This window comes from Sminthopsis crassicaudata, chromosome 3 (genome assembly GCF_048593235.1).
Source record: "Sminthopsis crassicaudata isolate SCR6 chromosome 3, ASM4859323v1, whole genome shotgun sequence".
Taxonomy (NCBI): Eukaryota; Metazoa; Chordata; class Mammalia; order Dasyuromorphia; family Dasyuridae; genus Sminthopsis; species Sminthopsis crassicaudata.
The window spans coordinates 333,524,672-333,552,346 of record NC_133619.1 but is presented as its reverse complement, the minus strand read 5'-3'; the positions used below and the strand labels follow the sequence as shown (position 1 = coordinate 333,552,346).

General features: G+C 37.0%; 1 protein-coding gene across 11 annotated transcripts in view; it reads right to left on the bottom strand.

Annotated features, from left to right (window-relative positions):
* Positions 1-27,675, bottom strand: part of KALRN (kalirin RhoGEF kinase) — a 934,437-nt gene that overhangs the window by 283,808 nt on the left and 622,954 nt on the right. For all 11 annotated transcript variants that reach the window (XM_074301431.1, XM_074301444.1, XM_074301430.1 and 8 more), the window contains exons 26-32: positions 21,999-22,068; positions 16,639-16,728; positions 14,282-14,374; positions 8,172-8,283; positions 6,251-6,441; positions 5,702-5,803; positions 1,890-2,032 (exon numbers count right to left, since the gene is read on the bottom strand). In XM_074301431.1, the coding sequence (XP_074157532.1) occupies positions 1,890-2,032; positions 5,702-5,803; positions 6,251-6,441; positions 8,172-8,283; positions 14,282-14,374; positions 16,639-16,728; positions 21,999-22,068 (801 nt within the window). The remainder of the gene's footprint in view (positions 1-1,889; positions 2,033-5,701; positions 5,804-6,250; positions 6,442-8,171; positions 8,284-14,281; positions 14,375-16,638; positions 16,729-21,998; positions 22,069-27,675) is intronic.

Sequence of the window (27,675 nt, the reverse complement as noted above, 5' to 3'; positions counted from 1 at the left end):
ATAGTCATGAATTTCTTGGTGGCAGTGACAGGTGAAATAAATTGCCCAGGGTTACTTAGCCAATGTATGTGGGAGGTAAATTTTAATCCAGATCATTGTGATTCTAACATTGGCTTGCTATCCTTGCACTCACCTGACTTTCCATATTGCCTTCTAGGTCTACATAAAAATCCCTTTGATAAATGATGTGCTTCATAGACAGAGGAGAAAGAAACAGACTCGTTCTTAATGCAATTTATTAGATAAAGGGATAGAAACTGGACCTGAGACTTTGTTGATACAGAGAATTCCCAGGTCAGGAATCTTCCTCTTTCTATATCGATTGGTACCTTCTTTGTAACTACCAGTTTTAGTAGACATTTAGGTTTCACAGAGATTAGAGGGCTGGGTAAGAGATCAGGAAGACATAAGTTAAAATGTGGCTCTAGACACTTACTAGCTATGTGACCCTGGACTGTCAGCCTCAGTTTTCTCATCTGAAAAATGGAGATAATAATAGCACCTAGCTATTGTTGATCATTTGAGATAAAATCAGATGAGATGGTAAAATGCCTAGCACAATCACCGGGACATAGTACGAGTTCAAGAAATGTTTTTGTAATTACCTAGAATACTAAAGTTTAGTGATTTACCTGGGGATACATAGCTGATACATGTCAGAAGCAGGACTTATTCTTGGTTTGAATCCAGCTCCTTATGCACCACACCATGCTGCCTCTCATAATTTTATATAATCCATTAATTACTAAATCTAACAATTAATTTATTAATATTTAATAACATTAAACTAATTTACTATTAGAATTTCCCTTATTTTTCAGATTCATGAATTCTTTAAGAACTGATAGGAAATTCAAATCTAATCTAATTGGATTATTGAGTTTTTATTTTTTAGAGGTAATCGAGATTATGTAACTTGCCCAAGGTGATACAGCTAGTACTTGTCTGAGGTCACATTTGAACTCAAGTTCTCCTGACTACATCAATCTTCAGTACCACTTAGCTGCCCTACAGGCTGGATAATTTTATAGATAAGGATAATTAGAAATGTAAAGTGTTTTGCCCAGGATCACACAGCAAATTCATGGTAGAACCATCACTCACACCCAAGTCTCCAGTTTATATCCTAGACAATCCTGCTCTCTGTGGCATATTGGTAATTATTTTAGTGATGTTATATTGCAGGAGAAGGCTCAAAGCCTCTCATGGATAATAATAGTAGATAAGAATTGTAAAGCACTTTGCAAGTCTTCAAGGGTTATGGCAATTTGAGCTCTTCTTATTGATATTCAAACCTTACCTACGATGCACAAACTCCATTTCTCAGCTTTGCTCTGGGGTCTCGTGGGAGTCTGGGAATAAGAAACTTCAAAATGATGGAGGGAGATGTTCAGAGAGGTAGCATGTTACCGAGCCTTAGGCCACCCTTCAAATGGAATGGAGCCTTCTCCACGCCAGCCAGATTCCACTGATCTCTCCCTTTGCTGAATACCTACAGCATTCTCTATGTATATTACTCATTCTGACTCATAATCAATACAATCTTGCATCATCATTTAAATTCTTAACGTACATTAGTGCTTCTCCCGTTTACTTGTCAGTTCCATGAGGACATGGTATGCATCTTTCTCTTGGAAGTTCCTAGCACATCATTTTGCATATAACAAGTACTTGTTCCATATTTGTCAACTTAAATTAAGCAGTGGCTGATCAAGTAAGTGTGGGGCCCGTGGCTACAAGAACTCCGCCACCATTTATGGGCAGAGATCCTAGCCTCAGGCCCACTGGACCCAGGAAACAAACACTCACCCACCTTCCTCCCAAGTGTGCAGGGCAAGTGCTAGGTGAGAGAGGAAGAAAGGGAGAAAAAGAAGGAGTTTGCTGGTTACCTCTTACTATTGTTCCTCTGTTTGGCTGGTGTCTTAGGGAGCTGTATGGGCTCTTTTAAAGCACCCTTCAGGTGAATGATCCTTTCCTGAATCACCTCTCGAATGTTCTTGATCCACTCCTGCTTGGTTTCAATACTGGAGGCCTAATATGGCATGGTGGAAAGAAAATAGCTTTAAAAAGCATAAGTAATAAACATAGAGAACATCTATAAAATCAGTTTCAAGGTGTTTTCTCCTTTGATCCTCACAAAAAAACCCATGGGCTAGATAAATCCCATTATTATTCCCATTTGACAGATAAGAAAAATGAGACAGAGTACAGCTATCCCTTCCACATTGCAACTTGCTACCTAGTAATTTCAACATTTTGTGGGTTAGCATAAGAAATTAAATGGGAACTTTTTGAAAGTTTTATGAAAGCCACAGACCAGCAGGCAACACAGAAAGGGTTTTGAAACTCAGAAATAAACTAATATATGCATAATATTGTATAATATCAACTCAAATTTTACAATAATTTATGTTAAACACCCCATAAAAGAAAAAGAAAAAAATTCAGACTTCTTATCTGATATGAAGGGAAAGCCAAAAATTTTATGTGGCTTTTCCAGATCGGAGGTGCTGTGCCACCGACTCCTGAGATGTGGAAGGGATAATTATAGGTTAAGTGACTTGCCTAGGGTAACAGCTGAGGAGAGATTTGAACTCAGATCTTTCTGACAAGTCCAGTATTCTATCCATGCTGCTTTGTGACAATTTTCCATTTTTCAAAACCACTTTCCTCATAAATACATTCATTCTGTTATTCCTTCAACACTCGGAATGGTGCTTGGCACATAATCACTTAATAATAACAATTATTATTTATATTATAGCTAACATTTATATAGTTCTTAGTATGTGTCGAATACTGTGCTTTATTATTTTATGGATCTTATAATTGTATCATTTGATCATCAGAACAATCCCGAGAGGTAGGTGTTATTATGACCTCTCAGTAGAAATACTGAGGAAACTGAGGCAAGCAGGGTTAAGTGACATGCCCAGAGTCACAAAGTTAGTAAGTGTCTGAGGCCAGATTTGAATTCATGTTTTCCTGACTCCAGACCCAGCACTTAAAATCTATGAAATATTAATAAATGTTGTGGTTTCCTCTAGTCATTTTTTTTCATTCTCTGCATGTTTGCATTTGTGTTGTATGTGTATATGCTGAGAACTCCTCAAATACAGGAACTATATCTCTTCTATAGTAGGTCCATTGGTACTCAGTATAGATTTGTAGAATGGATGCTAGAGAAGTGCAGCTCTGACATCTCTTTAAGGCTTCATGTTGCTCCTGTAGGACATACTATCTGATGTCCTTCATGTTTTCATATCTATGAAATAACGTTGCTATCGATTGTCAACAATTTAAGGAATGACCCTCCTTTCCTTTTGTTACCGTTACTTCTCCCACTGGCAACAGCTCCACCTCCGGAGCTCCTATTCGGATTGGTGAATCCTTCCCCAAAAGAAGCACCATTCTGATGAAGCACCAATGAAGTCATGCTTAATTCCAACCGGCTAAGCCCCTGATGCTTTGGACCACTGCTCTTCCTTTTCCTTGTGAGATTGCCCTACCTTTCCCCTATCTTTCCAGTTTTTCTTTATATATTGCTTCTCCCAATCAGAATGCAATTTCCTTGAGAGTAAGTACTGTCTTTTAAAAAATCTGTTCCAGCCACATAGTAAATGTTTAATACTCTTTTTGTGTCTCTCTGTCTCTTTCTCCATGTCTCTTTCTCTGTCCTTATCTCTGTGTCATGTCTATGTGTGTCTCACTCTCTGTCTCTATCTCTGTATGTGTGTCTCTCTCTGTCTCTGTCTCTCTCTGCATCTCTTTCTTTCTATGTTTCTGTCTCTGTGTCTCTCTGTCTGTTCTTGCCTTCTCTCCTCTCTCTCCTTTGTCCCCTTCCCCCTCTCTCATCCTCTCCCTTGTCTTCTCTCTCTCCTTTCTCCCTCCCCCTTCTTCTCTCTTGTCTCTCTCTTGCTTTCTCTCTCTCCTCTCTCATTTGTTCCTTCCACCTCTTCTTCCCCCCTTCTCTTTCTGTCTCTCTCTCTTGGTCTTTGTCTTTCTGTTTATCTCTGTCTCTGTCTGCCTGTTTTACTCTCCTAAAATATCACTCATTTGTTGGTGACAAAATCTGATTTCAAGCAACTCCAAATCATCCATTTCAATCTCATTTTCATCACACTTATTTCCCATGTGAGGAATCAATCTGTGTTCTTGTATATTTAGATGAAATTAATAACAATAATCTCAAAATGGCTGACATTTAGTGCTTAGAGATTTGCAAAATGCTTTCCATATGTTATCTCATTTAAACCCTACAACAGCAAGATAGACACTCTATCCATTTCACAGATGAAGAAATTAGTCTCAGAGAGGTTAATTATTTGCTCATGTACCTAGTAAATGTTAGAGAAGGTGGTTAACTCCAGATCTTCCTGATTCCAAGTGTAGCATCTATCTACCACATTATGTTGGTTCTCAAATTGATCTGTTCTTTTTCAGTCTTGTGACCATAAGTGGTCATATGGCAGAACATGGTTTGGTTAGCCATCTATGAAAATCAATAGTGCTATGAAGAAATTAAAGCTATCTATAATGATATGAAAAAATGTTTGGAATTACTATTGATTAGAGAAATGCAAATTAAAACAACCCTGAGGTACTATCAGATTGGCTAATATTATAGAAAAAGGAAAATGACAAAACTGGAGAAGATGTAGGAAAATTGGGGCATTAATGCATTTTTGGTAAAGAGTGATTTGAAACTATGTCCAAAAGGCAATCTAACTGCTTATTCTTTGATCCATTAATACCACTATTAGTATCTCCAAGAGATCATAAAAAGGGGAAAAGGACCTACATGTACAAAAATATTTATAGTAGCTCTTTTTGTGGTGGCAAAGAATTGGCAATCAAAAGAATGCCCATCAACTGAGGAATGGCTGAATGAGTTGTGGTATATGAATGGGATGGAATACTACTGTGCTATAAGAAATGATGAGCAGGTGGACTTCAGAAAAACCTAGAAAGACTTACATGAGTTGATGTTGAATGAAGTAAGCAGAACCAGAAGAACATTGTACATAGTAATAGCAAGATTGCGTGACAATCAATTATGATTTACTTAGCTTTTCACAGAAATATAATGATCTAAGATAATTCCAAAAGACTCATGATAGAAAATGCTATCCACATCCAGAGAAAGTACTATGGAGTCCAAATGCAGATTAAAGTATTTTATTTTCACATTTTGGGTGACTTTTCCCTTTTGTTCTGTTTCTTCTTTTACAACATGACTAACATGGAACTATATTTCCATGATTGCATATGTATAGCCTATATCAGATTACTTGCCATCTTGGGAAGGGGAGAGGCAAGGGAAAAGAGAAAAAAATTAGAACTCAAAATCTTATCAAAATGAATGTTGCAAACCATATTTGCATGTAATTAAAAAATAAAATACTATTTACCAAAACAAAGAAAAAGAAAAGGAAATTAATAGTGCTGTCAGAGAAGGCATGTCTTCTGAGAGACTCAGAGGCTGTAGTTTTTCCTCCTGGAATTTCTGAGAGTTTTTTCTATCTTTCTCTAATTTGCCCTTACAATGTCGGTGGGAGACCACAGTCCTCACTATAGCCAAACCTAGGCAAATTGCCTTCCTGTGGGAGTGAGGAGGAAGTCTGACTTCTTGTCTTTTAGCCTGGAACACTGATTGTCCCTGTGCCCAAGGACAGAATGAAAACCAAGAAGTAGTACTCACCTTCAATACAGTCTTGTTGTCTGAGGAAGGTGTGCGCCCAGACCACAAGGCAAATTTACAGGGATCGCCTTCCACGTGCTCCGTCACACCCAGTTCTGAGGTCTGTAGACAGGAAAGGCCTGTGAGAGGCGGGGAAGGGGAGGGCAATGGGGAAACTTAGGGCTGGGGTGGGATGGGAAAGGCGACAGAGAGGAGAGGACCGGGGAGGGGGCTGCTGTCAATCAAATTTAAACAAGTGGTACATTCTGTTCATCTATCCAGGATGAGAGACAGAGAAACAATTGTTCAAAATTGGGATGGACCGCAGAAGAGTGGAAGAGGAAACAGTCAACATAAAGAAAATTTTCTTGACTATAAATATTGAAGTGGGAACTTGAGGAGGATTAGGGAATCTACCTCTTCTGGATCTTTCCAAATAGAAACTTCATTTGCCTGAGACACTTTTGGATTAAGGGAGTAAGAGGGGGAACAGATGCAATGACCTTGTCAGGGTCTCTTTCAGCCCAAAGGCTCAGAGAGAACAGGAAGTTCCCTGTAGACCCCACCTACCAGTAGTTTGTTCTTGTAAACATATTTTGTGTGCCCTGAAGAGTCTTTGATTTCCTTGCTAAACACCAAAGAGATCTCAAAGAGGAACAAATGTCTTTCTCGTCCCTTCCGGATAAGAGACTTGGGATCCCATACTTGGAAGGCATCCTGGAGAATCAGCTCCCCCTGAACATCCAGGTTTTCATCAAACCCTGAAAGACACATAAGCATTCCCATCTTTTCAGTGGAAATTTTCTCACTATATGGAGCCAAGTACAAGACTTACCTGTCCCCAGGCAGCCTCTTTCGATTAATACCTTTCAATTTTCATCACTCTGGTGACTCTGGTGGTGGTATGCATATTGAGCTCTGGACATTTTTTGAAATAGTTTCAGCATGCATGTAAAATGTGTGTGTGTGTTCCTATCAGTCTGGGAGATTCCTAAGGGCAAGGTACCCTACCTCCAATTTATACTGCATAGATCTTGTTAGGACTTAGTTGATTATATGTTGTCTCTCCCAGCAGAACATAAGCTCCTCCAGGGCAGGGGGTGTCTTTATATCTTCAGCACTTGGCACAGGGGCTGGCACATAGTGGCTACTTAGTAAATGATTATTGACTTTCTTTATATCTTTTCTATTTCTTCTAACTTAGGGCTTGGGATAGATTGGAGCCCAAGTCTATGGCTTGCTGACTGACCGACTAGCCTGGACTCCATTTTTCTTTCTTATCTTTTTTTCTTGATAGACATTTCTGTACTATTTATTCTTGCTTCAATGACTCCCATATCTAGAACTATATCACATTTAGCAGAGTCATGAACAAAATGTTCAAAGTTCATGAAACTTTAAGCCTGTGATATATGGTTTTGAAAGGCCACAGGAGCAAATGCTCCAGGAAGGAAAAACCTGGAGGAATGAGAGAAGGAAAGAATGAGGTAGTGAGGTAGGACCTCTAGTCAGGCAGCAAATGGCCAGAGTGGGGATGAGTTTCTCAAAGTTTTCCTTCCCCCCTCTTCTTCCACCTGCCCCATTCCCTATGAAACTGAATATCACCCAGACTTCCTTCCTGACATTTGACAAGTTCCATGGGGAAGAGCAAAGATAACAAGAACCATCTTCTAGAACACTGCTATCAAACCCAAATGGAAATGGATTCCACAGAAAAGTACAAATTAAATTATCTATATTGTATCATTTATTTGTTTTGTTAAACATTTCCCAATTACATTTTAATCTGGTTTGTCCACACTCAGGGAGTTTCCAGGTGCTAGTTCTGAGCACAGGCTTTTCCTTAAATCTCTGCCCACCAGTCCTGACCCAGGCAATGAGTTCTGTCTCTTCTAACACATCCCACCTCTTGCCACCATGTTGCCTCTTGGTCCATCTCTTCTATACTGCCATAATCCCTTTATTGTAGGTTTCTCTAAGCCAAAGAAAAATGGTTCTTGTGGATCAATGAACATTTGTAGAGTTTTGTTACTTTTCTGGCCTATTTAACCTAGCAGCAAAGTTATAGGGCTGAAGAACACATCAGGGTGAGAGACAGAATCTACATAAATTTCATAGGCAAATGAAAAATATGCAAATTCATGTAAATCAGCAATACTATTTTTGCATTAGAACTCAGGCACTTTTGATAATAAATATGCCGACTATCCTCAACACATTTAATAGGAGGGTTGAGACCCACATACCTTGAATCATTCATTACACTTGAGTCTGCTTAAAGGCTGGGGGATGGACAAGTTGACCTATAGGACTTTCTGTCAGTCTGAATTCCTAAATATTCTTTATAGTTACTAATGATTTGAGGCTTATTTGTCTACTTCTCCCTGCTCTGTCTCATATTTGGTATTATATTATACTTCCCACCCTCCCTTGCTCCTCTTTGCCCAGGAAGAAGAGAAGGCCCATGGGTGGACATGCTAAGAATGACTACCTTCCAACATGCTGACGTGCATGGCATCATTAGCTTTCTTTGGAACGCTGAGCATCACTTCCAGGCCATCCTTGAGTTCTCCTTTCCCTTCTTCACAGCAGGTTAAAAGTTCCTAAGGAAAAAGTCCAGGCATAATCAAGGTCAGTTCCTATAGCTCCCAACACTCTGCTTCCTAGAGGCAAAAATCACCTCCACCTCTTCCATCTTGTATTATATATATACTCAGGGTTGTGGACAAGATTGGGAAGCAAATTAAGAAATACCAAATCATTCAGTTTTCCAGACCAAACTACCCTAAATTTAGTGTCACCAAGCCTAGCCAAAGCACTATTCTGGAGTGGAAAAAGAACTAAATCTTTTCAGGTCAGTTAGGAGTCCTGAATTTGAGGCATGGCTCTGCCATATGCCATTTGAATCAGCTAAATTTTTTTGCACTTCAATCTCACCTGAAAAATGGAGATTAAAAACAAATACATTTCATACTTTGAAGTATTTCTATAAAGCTCAAATGAGTTAATGTTTGCAGAGGAGCCATTTTATTAACCACTGGGAGGAAAATATGACTGGAAAGGATAAGATGCATTTCTCTTTAAGTTAACTACACACAAATGACATGCAAGTAAATCCATTATTTTGAGTTAACGGATTGGGTACTCTGGGCTATTACAAAATTCCTACCAATTCATCAAATTTTGTAACATCCCATGAGTTTTTCCTGGCTCCCTATCCTGATGACAAAGGTATAATAGGTTTAGAAAATGTACAGAATTGAGAGATAGGAGAGATGCAATAGTATGAAAAGGATAATGCTCCTGGCTAAGATATCTTATTGTTCACATTTAGGTAAAGAGAATTTTATCTCCTATGTTTCCCTTAGCTGAAAGTATCTCCCTTTCCAAATTGCCTTGGATTTCTTTCGTATATTCACTCACATATGTATACGTGTTTACTTCTATTGTAGAATATAAAGTCCTTAAAGATTTATTTTTGTTATTGAGACATTTTAGTCATGTCCAACTCTTCATGATCCCATTTGGGGTTTTCTTGATAAAGATACTGGAGTGGTTTGCTATTTCCTTCTCCAGCTCATTTTACAGATGGGGAAACTGAGGTAAGCAGGGTTAAGTGACTTGCCCAAGGTCACATGGCTAGGAAGTATCTGAAGTCACATTTGAACTCATGAAGATGAGTGTTCCTGACTTTAGGTCTGACACTCTTTCCACTACACCATCTAGTTTCCTCGAGGATAGGAAATTTCAATTTTTTCTTTGTGTTCCTATAGTCTAGTACATTTATGAGGGGAGGATCTGGACCTGTGATTTTATCACAATATAGGAAACTCTTCTGATATTAATCCCTCTATCAATGCAGTTCAGCAACATTTCTGCCACTTTGAATCCTCTAGTGCTGCTTGGAGGCACTTAAAGGAATTTTTCAGAGGAGAAACTTGAACCCAACTTTTCCTGACCTACTCTTTATTCATTGCACAATTCTGCCTCTCACTCAGCATTTAGTACTCAATAAATACCCATTGATTGACAAATAGAGAGCGAAAAACATGATGAAAATTTCAGTCCTATAAATAGAGAGCTAACCTTTAGTGCTTTAAAATTTGCAAAAATTTCCTATATCTTATTTCATCCAATCTCATTTCTGTAAAGGTATAACTACTTTTACAGAAAAGCATAAGAATGTCTAAGTATCTAATCTCCCCACTTTATTTTTATTTATTTATTTTAAAAATATTTCCATATTTGTCATATTATGCAAGAAAAAAACAGATCACAAGGGATATTTCCCCACTTTAAAGAGAATCTCCCCAAAGGGCAAGGACATATCTCCTCTGAATATCTTATGATATTCAGGGGTTAGGAATAATAAATATAAAATTCCATATAGTAACAGAATATTAAAATAGAAATCAACCTTAGAGGTTACCCTTTTATTTTACAGATGAGGAAACTGAGGTCCAGAAAGGTTAATAGCACATAGCTAGATGGAATTTGAAATTGGTCTCCTGTTTCCTAGTTCTATGCTCTTTCCACCATCCATTATATCTTTTATATGTAAGTAGTTCTCTTCTTTCCCCTATAAGAGTGAGGGTTCTCTGAAGATGGGACCTGTATCAACTTTCCTGTTTTTACCTCTTTCTTTAATTCATCATAGTTCTCAACATACAAACACATATATATAGCACTTTTACAATTGCAATGTGCTTTATATGTCTTATCTAATTTGATCTTCACAACCCTATGAGACAGAAAGCATTACTGTCTCCATTTTATGGATAGGAAAAAAAAGAGATGATTATTGACTTGTTAACTCTCATATATCCAATAAATATCAGGGATGGGGTTAAAATAGTTGCATTTGGACCCAGGTCTGTTGCCTCTTTTCATAAGAAAGCTCTTTAGATCAGTGTGTGACCAAATCCAAAAAAATGTTATGATAGTTAATCTCTGAAGTTCTTCACTGATTCTTTCAGTTATCCACAACCCTCTGTGTCCCTCTTCCCCAATGCCACAGGAATAAGTCTTGTTCGTCTTGACAAATTCCTATTATCAAACCCCAAGAATCCAGGTGACCTTTGTTCTAGTGTGGAAGAAGGTTTGGGGGTAGTAGGTACAGTGGGATAGAGCACCAGACTTGAAGTAAGGAGGACCTGAATTCAAATCCGGTCTCAGACACTTAATAATAGTTCCTAGCTGTGTGACCCTGGGCAACTTACTTAACCCCAATTACCTCACAAAAGATTTTAAAAAAAGATTAAAAAAAGAGAAAAAAATCAGAAGGGTTTTAAAATTGGAGACAAGTTACAAGTAAGCTATTTCTTCTTCTCCAATGAATTTAGATATATAGGATCATAGATTTAGAATTAGAAAAGATCTCAGAAATCATCTGGTTATTCCCTTCATTTTATTTATGAGGAAACAGACCTAGAACAATTAAATGACTTGTTCAGGACCATAAAGTTAGAAAGAAGTAGAGTTAGAATTTGAACTCAGGTCTTCTGACTCCCAATCTCATCTCCCTTATCAACTTCACTTTGTTATTGTTGATTTGACATTCTTATTATATACAGAAACTTTAATATTTCCCTTGCTACACTGATCATTTATTCTTTCTTTACTTAATTGTTTTTGGCAAAGCAAGTGAATTTAAATGACTTGCTCAGGGTCACAAAGCTTATAACTAGTACATGCCTGAGACCAAATTTGAACTCAGTCTTCCTGGCTTTAGGGTCAGTGCTCTATCCACTGTATCACATAGCTGGCCCCCTCTTTTTTACTTTAAAAACCAACTTCATCCTCTGGTAATTTGATAATGTTAGGGAAACTTTTTAGGAAGAAATAACAGAAAACATACATCTACTTAGAACAGAATATGCCAATGAGTTTAGACTACTGGTTTACCATTAACGAGCAGTTAATTCTTCCTAGGTCTCTGCTTCTGGTAAGGAACCACTGCACATTTCATTAAGAGCCCAGCAGGAAAAATATGGCAAATGAATTGGTTTGTACAATGAATATCAAACTCCCTAATGGATATATAGCTCCCATTCTTATATTGCATCTAAAATCTTCCATCCCTTGACAGAGATTATTGCTAATTAAAAGTCAAGTTACTTGGAATATAAAAGACCTCAATGATGGAAGCCCCAGAGTCTATTTGTAAAAACTCTTCTTATTTATTATTGATGTTAATAGTTCAACAAACTATTTTTTCCTTTTATTCAGCTGAAACTTTTGCTAGAGATTTAAAGTAGCTCACAATAGTTTTTGGCAAGCATTCCATTTGTTTCCTCTAAGCCATCTTCAGATCGTCCATTTCAATACAACAGATATTTATTAAATTCCTGTAACATTCAAGGTAAGGCAGCTAGGTGGTACAATAGATAGAGTTCTGGACCTGGAATCATGAAGATATGAGTTCAAATCCAGCCTCAAACACTTATTATCTGTGTAACTCTGGCCAAGTATCTTCATCCTGTTCATATTACTTTTCTCATTTATAAAATGAACTGGAAAGGAAATAGCAAACCACTATAGTATATTTGCTAAGAACACAACTGAAGAATGATTAAACAACAACATTCAAGTTACTATAGAGCAGTGCTCAACTTTTTAAATAGGGGCCAGTTCACTGCCCCTCAGACTGTTGGAGGGCCAGACTATAGTAAAAACAAAAACTCACACTCTTTCTCCTCCTCTCAGCCCATTTGCCATAATCTGGCGGGCTGCATAAACGTCCTCAGTGGGCTGTATCTGGCCCGCAGGCCATAGTTTGAGAACCTCTACTATAGAGTGACCCTGCCCATTTTCCTATTTTTCTTTTCTATTTTATCAGTATCCTATTCCCAGTAGTTGCTGATGAACAAATACTCTCAGAATTTTCTGTATTTTTCTCTCTTCCCAAATCTAAACCATAACTTCTTTTTATTGTACTTTTCTATCATAACATTTCAGGGATTCATAACACACAGGGAATTTTAAAAAATGAAGTCACTGACATTTATTTTAGACATGTTGCCTTATTTCTTTTAGTACCAAGGCAACTTGGATAAGCTTTATATCTACCTAACATCTACCTTTATTATATACCTAAAGAGGAAGGTTTTATAGAATGCTATTCAATAATTTGTATTGCCATATTACAATATGAATACCCCAGACCTTTTGTAGAAATAATAATATTAATAATTGACAGTACCCATTCATACAGAGCTTTAAGATCCACAAAGCTTGTTCCTCTTAACTTCCTCTGAGGGAGGAAGTGAAAGTATTATAAATATCCATTTTGTAGATGAGCTTCAAAGAGGTTAAGTAACTTTCTAGAATGACATGGATAGGAAATATTTGAAGAAAAGAGAAGGGTGGGAGGTGGGGATGATACACAGCTAGGCTCCTACATTCAAAGAATGTAATTAAAGGCACAAGGCAACAGATTTCTGTCCCTGGTTACCTTTATCCTGATGACTACTTGCCTGCTAAGAATGCATCTTATGCTGTGAACAAATTAAATAAAAAATCATTACCCCTTTTTGGGCATTAGACTGACTGTTCATTGGGAGGTAGAACAACATTAAAAAAAAAACTCTTCCTTGCAGGATGAGCTGGAACCACCAGTGTTAATGCTCCCTCCATCCTTCCCAAATTACTACACACATATTTATGCTGTATCTTCCAGAAGAATGTAAGTTTCTTGAGTCAGGGCCTGTTTCCTTTTTATTTTTTGTAACCCTAGTGCTTCATCTTGTTTGTTAGATTGAATTCTCATGATTCAATTTCTTTTGGAGCTACTTAGAGAGTTCCCTCCTATACTCTCAACTTAATCTAAAGGGTTAGTTGGATCTGAAAGGCAACCTGTCAAGTAGTTATCTGCCAAATTGGGAAGAAACTCTATCATGGCATTTCAAGAAATGACCTAGGTAAAAATTATGGGATTCTAACTATATTTTTTCCAGACCTCTGAGAGAGCGATATATTTATTAGATTATAAAATATTTCCCCTGTGACAAATTACATTTAAAATACCTTGCTATTAAAGGGAAAACATATGAGGAGTGTTCTTATTTCAACAGCTCCTAGAAAGCTTAAAGAATACTCTTCCCCATTCCACCACTTTCCCCATTCCAAAAGAAAAAGCTTTGTGCTTGACAAATGTAAAATTAAGCCAAAGCTAATGGCACTGGATTCCTAGTCTCCAGAAAGCTGTCCTTGGTCCTGAATCTAATTAGGTCTTTGAGTCAGCTGGAAGCAGGGTGGCCAAGAGTATTGTGTCAGAAAAGAGAGAGATTTATGTAACAAGCAATCCACCATACAAGGTGGATTGTACTATGATGTACAGGAAGCTCTTTTCTTGAGAAAGCCTTGGCTTTCTTTCTTCCTATCTTCCAAACACAAAACACGCTGGAAAAAAAGAGACAGTAGCTAGAACTAAGAGAAGGTAAATCTTAGCAGTTTCAGAAGTGCAGATTTGGAATTGAAGCTAGAAAGGTTTTGAGTTGGGAACTTCATCATTATGAACAGTGCTCAGATATTTGACCCTATGTATTAGATGCAGCTGGAGGTGAAGGGGAGTAGGATTGAGCTAGGAGGAATGGTAGGTACCTTCAGGAGCAGTTGGTACTTAGTGATCCTCTGGACAGGCTTGATTAAATAGGAAGAAATAGAGTTGGCTAGTCCATGGCGTTGCTGGATTTCCTATAGGGAATGATATAAAGAATATTAGATATAAATGGAAGACAGAGAGAGAAGAAGGAAGAGAGAAAGGGAAAATGAGATGAGGGGAAATTTGCATTTAAGGGGAGAGAGGAAGATAAAAAAGGGAAGGAATAAGACATTTCCTGTCATCATAGAAACCTGAAGGATGAGGATCCATGATCTTTAGTATTTCCCCTGTTCTGTTCTCTGTCTAATAGATTCCTATCTTTTGTTTTCCCCCTAATCCCTAATTCAAAAATGCTAAAACCCCTCTGCCCAACTCTACTCCCTTGTTATATCCATTCAACTTAGTCCTTTTTCCTCTGCAAGTCTTTTCTGTCCACCTCAGTTCTTTTCTTCTATTTTGTCCTCTGGAACATATAATTGCACCATATAATTGCTATCAGATTGCTCTTTACCATAACTATCTTCCTTTTGCATTGTGTCTATCTGGTCTTCATACAAATAAGACTTCCTCTAGAAGACATCCCCAATACAAAGCACTCTTTTCATGATTCCCTGACATAACAGACCAGGAAAAAAGTAGGAATAATTCTTGCACTTCTACCTCAGGACACACCCCTCCTACCCTCTTCTATTACTCAGACAATAAATATTCTCCTTTGAGGTTTATTCTACCTAACCACATTGTCCATTTCCGATCCCTGTCACAGTTATCCATCTACCTCTATATCACTTTTCCTTCTTTCTCATGGATCATTGCATTTTTTCCACCTCAACCTCTGTCCTCATACTTTAAGGCACTTTAAGATACATACTTTTATTACCCACAATACACGGGTCACTCAGTTCATCAACTGCAAATTCTATTGATTTATGGTTTCATTCTACTTCTATAGACTTCAAGGATGTCCTTTTTGGAATCTCACCATTCCCTATAACTATTCTATTTACATGATTTTGAACCTGAAAATTCTTCTCTCTGATCAGAACATTTTATACTTCCTTTGGTTCTTCTAATTTACTATTCTGATACCTTTTATGCATACTCACTGTGGCCTTTGGGGCTTTTACCCTCTCTTTGTTTTCAATCTATTACCCCTCTCTGTTTTCATTTCTTTTCCTTCGCTTTTTTAACATTTTCTTTTTAAAAATTGAGTTCCAAATTCTTTCTCACTCCCTCCTCCTCCTCTACTTACTGAGAAGGCAAAATTTGTGATATCAATTACAAATGTGAAGTCATGAAAAACAAATTTCCATATTGTCTATGTTATAGGAAAAATAAAGAAAGTGAAAAAATTATGCTTCAATCTAAATTTGGACTCTATCAGTTCTCTCTCTGGAGATGGTTAGCATTTTTCATTATAAGTCCTTCAGTATTGCTGAGAAAAGCTAAGTTGTTCATAGTTGATCATCATACGATATTGCTGTTATAATGTACAATGTTTTCCTGCTTTGCATCAATCCATATACGTTTTCCCATGTTTTTCTGAAACTAGTCTGCTCATCATTTCTTAAAGCACAATAGTATTCCATCATAATTATAGATCACAACTTGTTTATCCATTCCCTCAATTGATGAGCATCCATTTGATGCTCAAATTTTTGCTACTACAAAAAGAGCTGCTTTAAATATTTTTGTACATATAGATCCTTTTCCCCTTTCTTTGATTTGTTTGGGAGTGGTATTGCTGGGTCAAAGGCTATGCACAGTTCTACAGTTCTTTGGCCTTTTCCTTTATATTCTTGACATTTTATAGTTTTTCAGTTCAATTGTAAAAAGTTTGCTCTATTGAAAACTTATTTCCTTTACCCAATAGCTGCTCATACCTTTCCAAAGTCAATAAAGGTAATGACCACTTGCTAGCTATTTCTTTCATTTTATGGGAGCATTGCCTTATTGGAACCATTTGGGGTTATGGAAAATACATCTTCCTCTCCTGAATGACATCAGAGAGATCTTCTCAGGGGTGGTGGATGATGGGGACAAAATAGCTTCATCAATAGCCACATTTAAGCTTCTTTTTGATTATTAGACTGATGGTTGGATAGGTGTGATGTGGGGAAAAAGAGGCTCATTAGCCATATTAAAAAGTACAGCATCTTAGAAAGCCACAAGATAGTGCTAGAGGAGTTAGCTATGTGAGTATCTTAATGCTTCCTTAATTTATATTGTTGAGTACATCTCAATGTTTTGCAAGGAGTTTAAGAAAGGGTAGAAGCAAAAGACATTTTCTTCATTTCTCCTGTCCCAAAGGACAAAAAATTTCCACCCTGCCCACACACTGTAAAGAGCAGCTTACATCAAAGAAGGTGCCTGCATGCTCCAGGATCAACTGGCTGGAATCAGGCTTGTTTTTACAGTAGGTGACGTACATCTGGAATTTGTCTGCCTGGAAAAACCAACCACAAGGAAAATCATAGATAAACATTTGGTAGTCTTTTGCTCTATGCACATATAATATGAAAATTGACTGACATTTATGGACTTCAGACAATTTATATATGGCTTTATGTGGAAGCTGAGGAATGGACAAATTGACTTCAGGGATATTTTTTCCAGACTGAAGCTGTACCCCTAACATACATATACTCACACATTCTTCTTTTTCTATCTCCGCAAGTTAGAGCAGTGTCTACAGGTCAACTTTAAGTTATCCTTTTGTAAATAATTTATGGCCAAACATACCTTCTTCTGGGATACTTTCCCTGTACAATCAATTTGTGTGGTCAGGGAATATGAACTAATTTAAAAAAATTGTTTATATGTTTGAGTTAAATTTTATTTTTAGACTTTTAAAATTTTAACCTTATTCAGACATCATTAGGAAAATGAATCAATTCACTAATAAAGAACGCTAAATAGTACTGGTATGGGAATCTTCCACGGTTATGAATTATCTGTAATATCACTGCATTGATTGATAATTAAGAGTTGGTTGCATTTGTTGTAAACAAAGGAGTGAAAAAAAGAAACATGGCAGCTCTTCTTGGGTTTGATTTGATACTTACTGTTGTCAGTCAGAGAACAAGGTACCAATATATTACTTTACTTAGCAAATCATGAAACTGTTTTGTTTTCTTTAAAATCAAAGATGGCCATAAACAATGAAATGGAAAGTGAGAAGGTGGAGCTGCAGCTAAGCTTTTACATCAATCACTTACCTTTTGGGGTTTTTGTTCCCTCTTCTATAAAATGACGGAATTGGTCTACAATACATGATCTCTGAAATGCCTTGAATGGATATAATGTGATGATAATTTTCTAGGTCTATTATACTTCTAAAATCTAAAAAAATGATCTTATAACAACTAGCTGGAGGGCTAGGCAAACCACTCCACTAGTCCTTAGTTTTCTTCTCTATATAATGGAGTTAAGCTCTCTTTCCAAATAAACCATAAAATTGTTAGGAGACTAAATTAATGCTACAGATGTGGGAAATTATGATAAGTAATCAGAGCTATGCATATGAAAGTTATCATTTATTACTTTTATAAGAGAGCCTTATGATTGATCTCCATTTATTTGGATCCAGTCAATTGAAGTTTATATTCTCATTGAAGCTCCCTAGGGATCTCCACAGTTGTCTGTACTCACACTAATGAGCATGAGTCCAAGATAATGTAGAGTCAAAAACATAAAGGAACTCATTTTGTATATTTTTTTATAAAGAAGAACCTAGTAGAGAGAGTCTACTAGTGTGGTTAGTGACAATACATAGCCAAAAAGGGTCGTTCTAGAAGTGCTGATCCTTTTTGGATCTGTAAAGAGAAGACCCTTTTCTTATTATTTGTAGAAGTTGTTACTCTTGGACTGGATTCTCTGGCACACAGTAAGCACCTAAAATGCTAATTGAATGAATGAATGAGAGAATGAATGATTGTGAACACAAGGGGCTCTAGACATCAGCAGACACAATTATAGATCAGTCCTTCTCCAAAGACAATATTTCACCCACATTCTAGAGTTAGGCTTAGAGCCTGCTTTATTATTATTTTCAATCTATAAAATGGGAGAAAAATCCTTTCATACATAATCTACATAGTTGTCAAAAGGATAAAATAAGATCGTTGATGGGAAACCAGCATCTATCAAAACTTCTTTACCTTTTTCCATGTCCTGGACCACTTTGACAGTCTAGTGAAGTCCAGAGTAATGTTTTTAAGTGCATAAAATAAAATGCATAGGATTACAAAGGAAACCAATTATATTAAAATACACACATATCTACTGACCCTATTTTGGGAACTCCTTATGTAGGAAAATAAAAATCTAAATGATTAATAAAAATCTAAATGATTATCCCTAGTGTTAATTATATTTTAAAATGATAAAATGTTCCAGTTTTCTACCACGGACTCTTTTACCATTTGTGGTCCCTGGTTGAATGTTCTTATTTGCTAGAAGTGTGGAGTGTGAGGAGCAAGCTGGAATTTCAAGAAACAAAGTACTAGGAGAAGAAAGTATCAGTTTTTAAAGTTAAATTTTAAAAATAAGAACCTTGGTAGAAAATAATTGTAATAACTAAAAGCCTTCAAAGTATTTTATGTGTGCTATCTTATTAAATCCTTATAATAACTTTGGACTAAAGATGCTGTTTTTATACCCAATTTACAAATGAGGAACCTGAGGCTGAGAGCTTAAATGCCCACTGTCTGGACAATATTTGAGGCAGAATTTGTATTCAGATCCTCCTGATTCAAAGTTTAGCATTTAATGTTATGCCTCACACCTAACTGCCATCCAAATACTTTGAGGATTAGTACAAAATTTTCCAAGGACTGGCATTTGGGAAACAAGGTTTTATGTAAATTATATTAAATAGAATACAAGAGCCAGAAAGATAAAAATGGAGAGCTAATTAATTTCAGGAAGTTGTGATAGCTAGTTATAGCTGTTTTGGCAACATCTTGGGATAAGGGCTGGTGTTCTGCAACTTATCAATTTTATGCCCTGTTGTCATTGTTTTACTATTGGCCTAAAACTGTTATTTTATTGGTGTGGAGAACCTAATGAGGACATTTTCTGTATCAATGATAGATCTGCACATGTGCAATGCTGCAACTTCTATAGCTCTGGAAGGTTGCCTGAGGCACTTAATGACTTGCCAAGGGTGATACAGCCAGTTTTTCTTAGAGGAGGTCACTGGTCCTGTCTTGGAGATTTCTACACTGACTCTATTTTTAAAAATACTCAGCTACCATTGCCATGTGTACTTGGCAAAAGTCACTAATATTAGTTAATAGAGCAGACTATTGACTTGGAGAATAGAAACTAAGGTAAAGAAAGAGGACAGTCAGCCTAGACTTGGGAAAATATGATGAGCCTAGGAACTCTGAAAACCATGTAAGGATTTGTGAAAGCAATAAAGAGATTGGGGTCTTCCAGTTTTGGAATATGGCTTATTGTTAAGTTATTTTTCAGTCATGATTGACTTTTTTTTGTGTGATTCCATTTGGGGTTTTCTTGGTAAAAATATAAGTGGTTTATCATTTTCTTCTCCAGCTCATTTTATGGGGCAGAGTTATATGACTTGTTCAGGATCACATAGCTCATAGTAAATAACTCAAGCTGGATCTGAACTCATGAAGATTTTCTGAGTCTAAGCCTAATACTTTATCCATTGTGCCACCTAGCTGCTCTATAGCTCATTAGAAAGTAATGGGAAAAACATGGGTAGAATTGGGTATAAGGTTTAGATTCAAAAAACATTCCTGGCTGAAATAATTTCTCTAAAAGATCATATGGGAAACAATTACATTAAGACCTCTATCCTTACTTAATACAGCAGGACCCAGAGACAGCAACTGGGGGGAAGATGAATATTTCTTCCCAAGTGTTAGCTCCCAAAATGAGAACTGAATCTCCTGGGAACAAAGTGGTATAGCATCTAAAGAACCAGCCTTGAAACCTGGAAGACTCAGTAGAAGATCTGCCTTTGATACCAGCTGAATGATCTTGGACAAATATCTATTTTAATCTATATTCATACATATTTATATGTATAGACTATGTGTTTGTATATGTATGTTTAGTATATATATGTAGATATATATATATATTATATATACATCCATACTGATCTCTGTAGATATCAGTGTAGCTATATCCATATAAATATATCTACTGATATATTTATTTGTATATATATACACAGTCTATACATTTTAGAGAAAGTATAGACCTGTATTGACAGTTGTGGGAAATTATGATAAGTAATCAGAGCTAACCCAGGAGTTCCATATAAGAATAAAATAACATGCCTAATTCCAATTGTGCTTTGACCAATTGTGCTTTTGGCCTTCTGGATAGAAACTCTCAGTTGCCAAAGTTCCGCTGACAATAGGGAAAGGACCCAAGACCCTGAGATACCCAGAAGAAAGTACTGTCTGCCACATGAACTTGGCAAAAGCCACACCCAGCTCAAAATTCTGCTCAGTAGAAGAAGCTATCAATGTGGAAGAATGGAAAGACTGCAAGACTGCAATAACTGGAAAGTAGTGCAATTCCTTTTCCATTAAAGAGCTAGTCTGTGGCCTTGGTGAGCTAATTAGATCTCCTTTTTGAATTTCACTGAGTGATGTTGCAGAGCAGAATCTCAATGCAATTTCATAGCTATGGTGCAGGGTGTCTCAAAAGTCTTGGTGCAGGTTTATGCTTATTAGAGTTTACTCAAATTTATTACAATTTTTAAAAAATTCACTAAGACTTTTTGGGACAGTGTTAAAATGGGATCCTCTTCTCCTAGGACATGGGACTCTGTCCTGAATGAGTTGGTTATATCATTTTATATGCTTCTTTGTGGATCAATCCAGTTGCAAATTGTATAAGGGAAATGTGCCTTGCCTTTGTATTCTTGGGATGAGAGACAGAGCATCTGCTTAGGATATTACTGGTTTGTATTTGTCTGTAGATAGCAAGAAGTAACTATGTTCATCAACTAAACTGTTCAGATTGATAAAAGGGTGATAGTCACTGAGGAAAACTGATCCTAGACTAGGCTAATAAGTCTTCTTGTCTGAAAATGTACTTGAAGCTTTGTTTCTACTTTCAAAGTAAGCAAAGTAAGAAACAGTATCCTTTCACAAATGAACTAAGAGAAGTGATTCATACAAATCTTGGATTCATGAGCATAAGGACAATTTACAACTAGAAAAAATAACATTGTCTCACTCTTTGGCTAAAGACACCACATTGGAGACTGACAAACTGACAAATTACTACAAATGGAACTAACTTAAGTAGGTCCTGAATGTTTCCATGGAGAAGACACAAAACCAGGGTTGATTGGAGAAAGATGTATGTGTATTGAAGTAAAGAACAGACAGAAAAAAGTAAAACTTGGGAGTCTCTCATTTCCTCTAACAAACAAGTCAATGAAATAGATTGTTCTTGTCCTTGTCTTCCACAGGAGAGTGCCACTGTCCTTATTAAGTGAAGGAAGCCAAGATATAAAAAATGAAAGGAGTTCTCCAGCTAACACAAGAAGGACCAAGTTCTCTGTCTCATGATCTGTCCCTTAAAGAATATTTGTCCCATCTGTAAGCACCTTATTAGGGTAGATTGGCAGTGAACCAGATTGCATGACAGTCACATGGATGGCATGAGTCTCTATGCCTTGACTCTGTACAGAATTTGAAAAAGATACTAAAGGCCCATTACCCAGGTGACAAAGCAGTGTCCCACGTCCTCAGGCAATTGTTCATACTTCTCCAGTTCTTTGAGGAAGATACTGCAATGGGAGAAAAAGGTCAAATCAGACACTGCACAGTTGAGCCCCCAGACAACCACACCATGAATTAGTCTGGATAATCATAACAAATCTCTTTCGTAAACATTATGGGACAACACTTTTAACCTTAGAGGATCACAGATTTAGAGTTAAGAAGCACCTTGGATATTATCTGGTTGATTCCCCCATTTTACAGATGAGGGACTGAAGGTCAGAGTGGTAGAAAACTTGTGAGAGGAGTCACACAAATCCTAAGTGACAGGATGTGATTTGAACCCTGGCCCTATGACTCAAAAAGCTGTGATCTTTCTGGCTATTCTACACTGTATGTCCCCTTTACATGCTTCTGGAACTTTTCCTTTCACCATCAATCAGTGGGAGCTCAAGAAATATAAACTCACTTCAATAAAAGCCCAAGCTTGGGAACAACTAGGAAAGGGAAAACCCCATATAACATATACCACTGCTAATCAGAAATGATTATCTGCTATTTTAGGTTATCTCTGGCATCAGTCCTTTGGATCAGTGAGGAGAAAAAAGTTGACTATTAATTTCAAATTGAAAAATCAACAAGTGAAGCTCTCTGTGTTCAGGGATACAGACTCATTAGAACATAAGCTGGAGCCATCCTTTATTAGAAGGAGAAATCTGCTGCTACAAAGAACAAAGAAGAAAGAAAGGAAAAAGAAAACCAAAGAAATGAAAGGGAAGAGAAAGGAAAAGGGAAAAAGGGAAAGGGAAAAGGAAAGGAGAAAAATTCAGCATTCAAAATCAAATATAGTGGATTTTTTGTTTATTCACAATTTTGGATTCTCTGTGCCTTTGCTTCCCTCTTTTAGGAAAGGAAATTAAATGATGACTGATATGATTTGCTGTATGTGGTACTGATCTCTTGGCAGTCACTAATGACTCAGGTGAATGATGAGGTAATGGTAATGAGGTAATATTTGGAATCTCTCCTAAGTGTGTCATGAATTTCACTTGTTTGCCTGTTTATTTGGTTCCCTTTTCCATCTTCTCATAGTTCTCATACAGATGAGGAAACTGAGGCAAACAGGTTGAAAGGATTTGCCCAAAGTCTCACAGCTAGAAAATCTGAGGTCAGATCTGAACTCATTTGAACAGATTTTCCTGATTCTAGGCTGAGCTCCCATCCATTGTATCACTTAGCTGTCCCCTTGGCATTTAGTAGGTACTTAATATATTTTCTCTCTCTCTCTTTCTCTCCCCCTATCCGACCAACACACACCAACAACCAACATCTCTAAAATGGGGATAGTAATACTTATCTTATCAAATAAAGGGGCAATTATGTGGCAAAATAGATAAGAGTACCACAGTTCTGGAGTCAGGATGATCTGAGTTCAAATCTGACCTCAGACACTTACTAGTTTTGTGTCTGAGACAACTTAGACTTGTGAAGTTACTTAACACTGAATACTCTCCCCCCAAAGAAAAGGAAAATAGAGACAGAATGGTAGAACCAGATCTGTGATTTCATTAGTATGTAGAACTTCCAGGGGAGGAAACTTGTACCAGTGCAGGTTTGTATCTTCTCTGCAATTTACTGTCTCAAGATGTTGACCAGAGCACTGGAGAGGTCAAATTATTTTCCATGTCACCTAACCAGAATATGTTTGAGACAACATTTGAACCTAAGTCTTCCTGGCTTCATGGTCAATTTTCTGTTCACTATGTCATGCTGCCCCTTGGTAAATAGTGGAAATAATTACAAAAAAATGGGAAGCTCACAGGATACTGCGAACAGCATTCTAAACGGCAATGAAATCATTATTCCAATTTGAATGCAAAAATTGCAAAAAATAAAAACAAACAACCACCCCCCCCAATCAACAACTCCAAAGCAATAAATAAATAAATAAACATGCTTGCAAGAACTTCAGGGTAAAGTGTGTTCAATTTGGAGCCAAAAGAACTGGATTTGAAATTGAATTGCCTCTCCTAGTTGTGTGATCTTTGATGTCACCTAAAACTCTTTGGTCCTCAGTCTCCTCATCTGTAAAATAAGGAGAGTGGATTGGACGACCTCTAAATTTCTTTTTGACATTAACTTTTGCTCATAAATGCAGTATGAAGGTTGACAAGCATCAAAATCTCCATGTAAATGGAGACTTCAGTGCATGAAATTCACTGTGAAACATTAATTTGGCCATAAAATGAAGGTCTGAGTGGAATAGTGTTTCATGATGAGTTCAGGCAGTCCTATTTTTGGTTTTTACTTTACTAATGTCAGTGACAGAACTAAACACAAATTAAATTTAACAGCATGAAATTTGCTTTTTGCCACAAGGTAGGCCATCCCTTGCCCTTTCATTCTTGCTAAGCTATCCCAGAAATATATGTAGAAGAGAGTATAAATACTTTTCATGAGTCCTAGTACTTATTTTTAAGTTTCCCATCGTTACAGGCTAGACTTTGCTGCTGGACACTCCTTTTTGGCTTGTACCACATCTGGTAGGTCCTCAGACAATATAATCAGGTAGGTCTAGATTGGAACCAGATTCCAGCTTCATCATTATTCCATACCTCTGCTTCTGGAGTATGTTGAATGTTAGCTTTGGAACACTACAAATCATAGACTTGGATCAACATCATCACTCACGAACTTCCTAAACTAGACAAAATATGTAACCTGAATTTCGGATGCCAGTGAGTCCAACTTCTACCTGAATAAGAATCCCTTCCTCAATTAATATTGTAGTTGTTCAGTTGCTTTTTAATTGTGTCCGAATCTTTCTTTTTTTTGGAGGCATTTGGGTTACATGATTTACTTAGGGTCACACAGCTAGTAAGTATTTTTTTTTTTTTTTTTTTTTTTACTGAGGTAATTGGGGTTAAGTGACTTGCTCAAGGTCATACAGTCAGGAAGTGTTAAAGTGTCTGAAGTCAGATTTGAACTCAGGTTTTCCTCTACTGCACTACCTAGTTGCCCACTCCCCTAATTTTAAAAATGAGGAAACTGAGGCAAAGTTATATAAGGAGTCACATTTGAACTCAGGAAAATGAGTCTTCCTGACTCCCGACTAGGTGCTCTATCCACTGTGCTATCTAGTTGCTCCCTCAACTAATACCAACTCTCAAAATGGTCATCCATCTCTCATAAAGCCATGTAGCTCTTATCATTTAAGGTATTCCTTTCTAAATGCTCACAAACCATTTCCTTAATCCCATTCTGGTGTTTATTAAGATTCAACATCAAAATCGCCTGCTTATCCACAAATTCTACTTTCTTTCCTTTCTTGAAAATTTCAACATTTTCCCTCTCCCAGTTCTATAGCACTTCTTTCAAAAACCTTTCAAAATACCACTAATAGTGTTTCAGCATCCACATCTGACAGTTCATTTTGGCACAGTAATTCTCTCACCCCAGGAAATAGCTAATTTGAATGTGATCATCTTAACTACTCTATTTTCTTATTTATCCTGAATTTCAATGTCTAGTCTTTCTGTAGAAGCTTCCCCCATAGCTAATCAAATTATAGTTCTCCTCTTCCTTCCCCAATTCTGTATTATTTTTCTCTTCCCACTGGTCCACTCTAAAACATCATAAATACCTTCCTATCTTTGCTCCTGATGGGAGGATAGTTTGTTTATGTGCCTTTGATCGGCAATTAAAAGTTTCCTGCCAAAACCCCATTGCAAACTGAAGCTCTGCACAACTATTATCTATGAAAGATCTTCCAGCAGAATTCAAAAGACATGGAAAGGCAGATCCAAGGCCATGGCAACCCTCACTCATTCCTGCTGTTAGCTTCAATGGGCCTTGTTGCCTATTTTTACCACACATTCCCTTCACACTTTTTTCTGCTCATTACCATTTATAGACTGATCTGAAAAAAAATTAAATACCTGCTCCGTTCCTTCCATTAACATACTTAAAAATTCTATATAGCTGCAGCTGAAATAATGAACCTCCAACTCAATCCCTGCAGTCCTAGCAACACAGCAGGTGGGTCCCTGAAGAGCCTCTCCTAAGCTGTATAAGGCAACACCTGCTCCTTCTCCTGCCTCCAAACCTCACAGCACCCTCTTCTCCCTAATAAAGGGGCTCCTACAGTGCAATGAAAAATTAGGTATCTCCATGAGGCTTAATACAAAATTCTTGATAAAGATCAGTGATTTTGTTGCTGGCAGATGCGTAACCCAAGCAGGCACATAAGACAAAGAATCAGGTAGCAGGCTCTGCACGTTTTATCTTGCCCCCAAATAGATGCTTGTGGCAACTGGAGAAGTCATGGAGGCTAAAAAGAACCATGTCACCTCAGTTCAAGGTGGCACTTTTCCTGTTTTGCTAAGTAGAATCCCTTGAATATTTTGAGGGAATACCAAGTGATGATGCTGAACTTGATTAAGATTGAAAGTTTTCTAGTTGAAAGCATGATGGAAGACAAGCCTTAAAAGCAAGAATAAAAGATGCTCATCAAAAGACATTGCTGGTCTGTAGCCTAAAAGGGAGATCTACCTTAGCAATAGGATATGTACAACCTGGCAAAATGTGTTACACACGTTTCCTGACCTCCATGCTCCTGCTTCTTTCCCCATTATTAGTGTAGTGACTATGGGAGAATATTCCCTGTTGTATATGGAAGGGGACTCTTTTCTGTCCCTAGTCTTGCTTTGCTGTTTTTGTTAAATGTATTTTGCTTCAAACTGTGTCCTTTGGGCAGCTGGGCTAGCTAGCTTCTTTCTAGTTTACATCTTAAGGATTTCATTTATATGAAAAATTATATTTAATATTTGGAGTAGATGAATTGAACATGGGATAGGAGTAAGAATAATTTTTTTCCTTACAGAACAGACAATTATATATATATATATATATATATATATATATATATATAATTAGAGAATTATTAAGCTCTTAGAGAATTATTAAGACGTAAGAGGTATCATTGACACATCCAATAACTATGAGGTAATACCTCACACAAATGCTTTGGCAGTAGGGGAGTATTTTCTCCTAATCTTGCAAAGTGCCCTAGACAAAGAAACTTTTTTTGGACACCATCTGATACAAATGTTTTATAAGATTTGTCAGAAGAAATACCACTCTTTAGAGAAAGTAGTCTTACTATACTTGGAACTGATAAAACCATAGTGGGAGTTCAGTTTAAAGTGTCACAATTAAAGACAGACATCTACAAGCTAGAATCTGACTGTGGAGAGGACTAAGATAGTGACAGATCTAGAAATCATGTTCTTTTGAGGGAAGTAGGGCTGTTTATTGTGGAAAAGAGGTAATTTGAGCACAGGAGCATGTTCAAGTCCTTAATTGTCAGGTGGAAGAATTTTGTTTTTTTCTAAATGTAGGATTAAGACTATTGAGTGAAGGTTAAAGGTTCAAAGAATCCTGTTCCAGATACATACTTATCTGAGGGATACTGGAAAAGGCTCTTAATATTACTCAGATTCAGTTTCCTCATCTGTAAAATGGGGATAATCACAATACTTAATTGTTGTGAGACTCAAATGATCTAACATATATAAAGTACTTTGTGGACCTAAACATGTTATATAAATACTAGCTATGATGAGGATGATGACAATGATGATGATGTGTTCCTAATGTAGATCTGGGCAATTTTT